The 7598-nt window shown below is 36.3% G+C and overlaps 1 protein-coding gene across 1 annotated transcript in view; it reads left to right on the forward strand.

Moving 5' to 3' along the window:
- LOC107696131 (translocation protein SEC63 homolog) overlaps positions 1-7585 on the forward strand; it is a 19955-nt gene extending 12370 nt beyond the window's left edge. Inside the window, exons 12-20 of the mRNA XM_016496320.1 lie at positions 548-693; positions 816-963; positions 1064-1146; positions 2067-2123; positions 2255-2416; positions 3547-3708; positions 3795-3995; positions 5541-5645; positions 6260-7585. Of these exons, the coding sequence (XP_016351806.1) occupies positions 548-693; positions 816-963; positions 1064-1146; positions 2067-2123; positions 2255-2416; positions 3547-3708; positions 3795-3995; positions 5541-5645; positions 6260-6397 (1202 nt within the window). The 3' untranslated portion in view covers positions 6398-7585. The remainder of the gene's footprint in view (positions 1-547; positions 694-815; positions 964-1063; positions 1147-2066; positions 2124-2254; positions 2417-3546; positions 3709-3794; positions 3996-5540; positions 5646-6259) is intronic.
- The last annotated feature ends 13 nt before the right edge of the window (positions 7586-7598 follow it).

The following is a 7598-nucleotide window of genomic DNA, read 5'->3' on the forward strand; positions in this document are numbered from 1 at the left end:
GTCCTCTTTTGGAAGACCAAACAAAGTAGTTTCGCTTTCACAACGAAACACACAGTGCCTTCACGACATGGCGGCGGCAACAACAATACTACAGCGAGAATAAAAGTTACGCCTTCTTTCTTTGCGTGAACATTTGGGCGGTGTTATGCAAATCTTCCCAGATAGCGACGTAGACGTGGGGTCGTGTTAGAACGAGCCGTTTTAGGTAGCCGTGGTTGACTCTTAACTTTTATAAAGAATATCTCTTTGGATTTGAGACTTTAGTCTTTGCAACTTTACAGATCTTCTTTATGCACCAAGAGCTTGTAACACTCCAAAGAGAAAGGAAAAATTTAAATCGCATCATATGACCCCTTTAAAATAGAAATTGTAGTAATATTTCATCATATTGCTTTTCTTAATGTATTTTTCATCATGCATCCTTGGTGAGCTTGGTGAGGATAAGAGACTTCTTTGAAAAACATTAAAAAATCTTTTGAAAGGTAGTGTATATAATATGATACATGATCCATTGAAAAAAATATTTTGCTGATGTATGATTTTATAGGGCTTCGGGCTCCCAGGTTGACGTCCATAGAGAACTGCATGAAGTTGTCTCAGATGGTAGTTCAAGGACTGCAGGAGGCCAAGTCTCCTCTGCTGCAGCTGCCCCATTTTGAAGAGGAACACCTCCGATACTGTATCTCTAAGAAGGTACATCTTTCTCCAAGGCATTGCAGCACAAAGAAAAATCCATTAGATACCCCAGTTAATCTGTGGTTGCTATGCAAAGCCTGTTTTCCAAATGTCTAAATCGGGCCCATCTCTCTCATCAGTATAAGGTACGGACATTGCAGGATCTGGTCAGTCTGAAGGACTCTGACAGGAGAAACATGCTGAGATTCCTGGGGGAGGAGAAGTATGATGAGGTCATGGCGGTCCTCGGGAGCATTCCCTATATCAACATGGAAACCAAACTTCAAGGTGAGATTGTTCAGCAGCGCTTGAACACTCATACATTCAATAAAAACCATTACGTGTGATTTAAAGACTTAAAATCTGCATATGTTTCATTGCCCCATAGTGTTGGATGATGAAGATAGCAATAACGTCACGGCAGGATCCATTGTCACAGTTACCGTCACCTTGAGGAGGAAGAGAATGTCTGTAAGTAGCATATTTGCGAGAATATCTCATGAGCCACCATTTCCTATCCAGATGCTTATTTGAGGGTGAGGGTGTAATGCTATTCAAATATAGCAGTTGATTTATATGTTATGTATTAGTGCTGGGCGGTATACCGGTTCATACTGAATTTAAAAAAAAAATTTTTTTTGCTATGAAATGAATTTTTAAAATACCGCAATACCGGTGTATGTCGCTTAAACAACGTTCGGAACGCGACACTGTTTGAAAGGGGTCCCTTTTCACTGTTGCACTCTGGTGAGGGAACAGCTGTATGTGTTACTAAGCGTGAAAGTTCCGAAACTGAAGCTGTAGAACTAATAGAACGTGATGACACAGAAGAACTCATCCACAATATCCACATTGACCGCCACAAATATCCACCGCCCCCTGCCATCAGCTCCCGCGTCTCACACACACACGAGCGCAACTTTAGCACTAGATTTAGCAACTTTCAGACCCTTTTAGCGGCTTTTTTCCATAGAATATTCATACTGACAAACCTAGCGACTTTTTTTTTGGACAAACCTTAGCTATGGTTCAGTTGGAAGATTTCGTCAGTCCCGCGAACGCGAGGTCTGACTTTCCCGGAGAAGTGTCACCTCTGTATGTATTATGCAAAGTGATTTGACTTTGGGGAAGTCTTGGCCTAATGGTTAGAGAGTCGGACTTGTAACCCAAAGGTTGTGGCCACATGTCACTTCACATTCACATTACAAAGTGATTATGGTCGTGGTATGGCACATCTTGCAGTTGCAGCAGGCATCCACAAGAGGTCAATGCTGAGCTACTTTGGTTTTTAGGTTGAGAATTCATTTCAGCAAGACTACCTACTACCAAAACAGTCTGTATTATTTTTAAAACGTGCAACAACATTGTACTAAATTTCTGTTTGTGTTTAGGAGATGTTTGAGAAAGAGGATGCACCGCTACCTACAGAGGAAACTAATGCAGAGGAGGTAGTATTGCTTTCAAGCTATTACTGTTTGTCAAACATCATTTTATAACGAATTAAAAATGCATATTTACATTTTGTTATTTGCTCATTATAATGTCGAAAAGTATATGAATATTATTTTGCCATTTGCAGCAAGGTGATGCCAAAAACAAAAAAGTTTGGCAAAATAAGAATAAAGGAGCTAAAAAAGCTGCCAAGTCCAAAAAGAAGAAACTGACTAAGAAGAAACCAGTCACCCAACAGCAAGCAAAGGGAGACAAGGCCAAACACCCCAATGGCAATGTGGCAGGAAATGTAAGGATTCTAAAACTATAGACCTGTATATGTTGAGTGTTACACATTATTTTGTCTTTTAAAGAAAAAGACTTTAATTTTATCCATTCAAAAAGGTCAGAAAGATTTTTTTTTTTTAAAGAAATTAATACTTTTATTCAACAAGGATGCATTAAATTGACCAAAAGTGATAGTTAAGACATGTACAATGTTGTAGAAGATTTCCATTTCAATTAAATTGTTCTTTTGAACTTTGAAATTTTTTTTAATCACAGTTACCACGAAAAGCAGCACGACTCATTTCAACTTTGATAATAATAATAATAATAATAAAAATGTTTCTTGACCACTAAATCAGCATATTAGAAAGATTTCTGAAGCATATTACACTAAAGACTGGAGTAATGGCTGCTGAAAATTCGGCTTTGCCATCACACAAATCAGTTATATTTTAAAATATATTAAAATAGAAAACAGTTATTTGAAATGGTAACAATAGTCCAAAATATTACTGTTTTTTGATCAAATAAATGTATGAGGTTTGATTCAAAAACATTAGAAAATCTTGCCAGTCCCAAACTTTTGAACAGTAGTGTATATTTGTGACCCTGGACCACAAAACCAGTCATAAGGGTCAATTTTTCGAAATTGAGATTATACATCATCTGAAAGCTGAATAAGTAAGCTTTCCATTGATGTGTGGTTTGTTATGATAGGACAATATTTGGCCGAGATACAACTATTTGAAAATCTGGAATCTGAGGGTGCAAAAAAATCTAAATATTGAGAAAATCGCCTTTAAAGTTGTCCAAACGAAGTTCATAGCAATGCATATTACTAATCAAAAATTAAGTTTTAATATATTTACAGTAGGTAGTATTTACAAAATATCTTCATGGAACATGATCTTTACTTAATATCCTAATGATTTTTGGCATAAAAGAAAAATCAATAATTTTGACCCATACAATATATTTTTGGCTATTGCTACAAATATACCCCAGCGACTTAAGACTGGTTTTGTGGTCCAGGGTCACATTTATGTCATTAATTTTAGTCAGTTTTACTATGATGCACATTTTCTGCAATATAATTGACAAAATTAAAAAAATCTTTCGTTCAACTGCATGTGCTTATATTTTCGTTCACAGGATGTTGCTTCTGCATCAAAAATGGAAGAGGACGATCTCTCTGATAAAGGCAGTGAATCAGATGAAGCAGAGGGAAATAAGGACTCTCCCAGCGAGAGAGATGAGGAGAGTGACAAGCAGAGTGACACTGAGGTGGATGAGATTGCCGGAGATGACGAGGAGGTGCGTGTCATATCCTTTGGACAAGTGACTGCTGATGGTAGTTATTGCAGTGCAGCTTTCCACAACCAGCATGTCTTCTTCTGTAGGAATGGGAGGCACTACAACAGAGCATTCAGCGCCGTGAAAGGGCACTATTGGAGACCAAGTCTAAGGTCACACATCCTGTCTACAGCTTGTACTTCCCTGAGGAGAAGCAGGAGTGGTGGTGGCTCTACATTGCAGATAGGAAGGAACAGACGCTGGTGTCTATGCCCAACCACGTCTGCACACTCAAAGACACAGAGGAGGTGAGGCGACAACCACCTGTTTGTGCTCTTCCACACCTTTTTTTTTTTTTTATTCGGGAAAGGGTGACATTGTGGTGCTCAGTGGAGGGGAATTTTAATTTGACAGGATTTCTGGGCATGGAAGTGACTTAAAATCTTAAAGTCGTGGAAACTTGCTCAAAAATATTTTTACTGGCTAGACAACCTTTTGCGTAAAGTAAATTGTGCTTGCAAATCATAGTGATATTTGATTTGTAAGCAGTGTAATTTCATTATTAGGTTTATTTCATTTTTAGTTTTAGCTCTTGTTTTTTATTTCCAGTTAGTCATTTTATTGCTTAAACTTAAACTTTTGTCAGTTAGTTGTCAAGGCAACATTTCTAATTTATGTTTAGCATTATGTTTTTCATGTAATGTTTTATTTGATTTCAGATTTATTTCAAATAACCAAATTGATTTTAATAGTTTTAGTTTTAGCTAACAGTAATAACCCCATGTGTGAGGGAAGTTATTTGAATTGATCAAACTGGTTCACAAAATGTTCATTAGTAAATCAGTCTGAATCAGACTAATTAAAAATAATAATAATTTTCCAGTATAAATGACTGGTCATGAAAATAATTTTTTTATGAATGTTTTGAATCAACTTTTATATTTTCAGTTGTGATTTTTTAAAATCTTTTTATTGTTATTTTTTTAATACTACTATTAAGGTTTAATTTACATTTATTTCATTAGCTTTTTGTGTATTTACAGTTAATAATTGTGTTGCTTCAATTTAAACTTATTTCAGTTAGTTACAAATGCAACCTTTCTAGTTTGTTTTTCATGTAATATTTGTATTTTATTTCATTTCAGATTAATATCAATACAGCCAAACAACCGAATGTTTAATAGTTTTAATTGACTGTTTGTGAATGGAATAGTGAATTGAACTGAATCAAATTAAATTGATCAAACTGGTTCAATCAGTCTGAATCAGAATGATTATCTCAGATGACTGGTCATGGAAAGTCCGTAGTGAAAAAGAGTGGGAACCCAAAAATCTCTTTATTGTTCTTATTAGTTCATAATCGTGACTCTGGGTTATGTCATTATGGAATTGGTAGTGTACGATGCAAGATTTTCAGTCAATTAATTCGGTGTTTTGTTTTTGTTTTGTTTTTTTGAAAGTCTTACAGTAGAAATAACAAAGCATTTAAAACCAGAATACATAATGGCAAAAACAAATTACTAGAATTAATTGCGATATGGTGTGCTGTCATTATAATGTAGTAAAGTGTGTGTGTGTGTGTGTGTGTGTGTCTCCTGCGCAGCAGTTTTCCCCCATAGCCTGTTGCCAGGCAACCTCCATACTGCAGTCTCTGTCTGGTTACAGAGCAGCCAGACGCCTGTCATAATTCTGTCTGACACAGAGAGCGCTTCCTCTCTGTGAGGAGCATGAGAATGCAATGTAAACAAAAGGGTCATAAATCATCCCATATCTCCCAATTTACTCCTCCGTTTTAGGTTTTGCTGAGTTGTGTAAAGTGACCAATGATTATCTAAACTTCCTGTTTGCCTCAGGTTGAACTGAAATTCCCTGCTCCATCCAAAACCGGAAACTATCAATATTCTGTGATTCTCAGATCAGATTCATTCATGGGATTAGATCAGATCAAGCCACTCAAGGTCAGTTTTTTTTTTTCCCTATACTATCTTTTTTTTTGGAAATGTTTTCTTATTTCTATGCTATATATTTATAAAGTATTTATAAAAATATTCATAACATTTTTCTAAAATATTGATTTTATTAAGTATTTATACATTTTATAAAATATTTTAAAACCATGCATGTTCAAAGTTTTGGGTTGGTTAGATTTTTTTTTAATGATTTTTAAAAGAAGTCTCTTATGCTCACCACAGCTGCTTTTATTTTATAACAAATACAGTAAATTGTAATATTGTTAAATATTATTTCAATTTAAAATAACTTTTCTATTTTAATGTGTATTATGTAATGTATTCCTGCGATGGAAGCTGATTTTTCATCAGCCAATACTCCAGTCTTCAGTGTCACATAATCCTTCAGAAATATTTCTAATATGCTGATTTGGTGATCAAGAAACCGTATTAATTTCTTTATAAAATAACGAAAAATATGTATATTGTATATATTATAATATATGTAAAATATGTATTGTATATTAATATATAAAAATAATATAAAATTTATATATAATAATATATGTTACACATTTTAAGATATTTACTTGAACCTCTGTGATCCTTTTTTTCTGTTTCAGTTGGAGGTTCATGAGGCGAAGGCCATGATGGATAACCACCCTCAGTGGGATATCCCAGAAACCGAGGAAGAGGAGGATGACCAGGAGGACAGTGATGGCATTGAGGAATCTGAAGAAGATGAAGAAGACAATGACTAAACCAGTCATTTCATGCAAACTTGAGCACAGCTCATACACCCATGTGCCCACTCATGCACACACACACACACACACGCTCCTATACACCCACATAGCCCCAGACCATTGACGTCTTCTGGGCCGCCACACACCGGAGGCAAACAGGAGGCAAGGACGTTGATGCCCCATGTTCCTGTTTAAAACACTCATGAATCACAAATCTGTCCTCCAATCAAATTTCACCAATCAAAATAAGACCTAAGGAACTGTTGGTTATCTTTCCCTGCGTTCATCCAGTCGTTATTGGTGGGCTGTGACAGTGGTTATTTGTGGGGTCCAGCTGTGTTTCAGATTCCTCTCCGCTTGACGAAAAAGATGTCTGACCAACCAGTGCATCGGAAAAATAAAACCCAGAGTACCGCTGTAAAATCACACACCTCATGACTGTCATTTTTCAATATCACTGTTTATGCTTCAAGGGTGTTTCCTACCTTATCATTTTGTAGTTTTATGTAGTTTATTAGATAACAGATTTACCAGGTGTTTCCACTTTTTACGAGGCTGTGTGATGTGTAATCTGGAGTGAGCATGAACCACAAGGATGTGGATGTGCGTTCTGAGTTTGAGCAGGAATTATGGGGTGAAGGGTACTTGCACCGCTGTGGGTTGCATCTCAATTCGTTTTCATGGTCATGAAGTGCGGAAGTCCAATACATTTATAAATCTCACCTATTGTAACGACTTCCAGCTTCTCTTCGCAAGCACAGGTTGTCTCAGCCTCACGAAAAAAAGACTGCAGACATTCCACACCCAGGTCTATGATTTAGTCCTGATTTAACTCCTAACGTCGCTTTACGTAGAACTGCTGTCCCTCTGTTCCACAAAATAAGCAAGCTGATATCAGACTGATTTCTTGGCACTATGAAATAACATGGGCTTTTTTTTTTTTTTTTAAGTCTTTCTAGAACAATTCAAGTTTTGGATTTTTTCCCCCCTGCTCTATTCATCCCACTGACTTTTTAAACAGTAAACTGGAAATTTCCCACTGTTGCTGACTACAGTTGTGACAAAGAGACTGTGTTTATAGACTGAACAAGTGCAAGCCTTTTTTCCATCAGTTACACTAATCTCTTGGCCATGGTGCAGCAAAAGATGGTTGGGTGTCGGGTGTCTTTTTGAACCTAAAAATGATCAAATTACTTTTTTTTTTTTTTTTTTTTTT

The sequence above is a fragment of the Sinocyclocheilus anshuiensis genome, unplaced genomic scaffold, assembly GCF_001515605.1.
Source record: "Sinocyclocheilus anshuiensis isolate Anshui unplaced genomic scaffold, SAMN03320099.WGS_v1.1 scaffold306, whole genome shotgun sequence".
Taxonomy (NCBI): Eukaryota; Metazoa; Chordata; class Actinopteri; order Cypriniformes; family Cyprinidae; genus Sinocyclocheilus; species Sinocyclocheilus anshuiensis.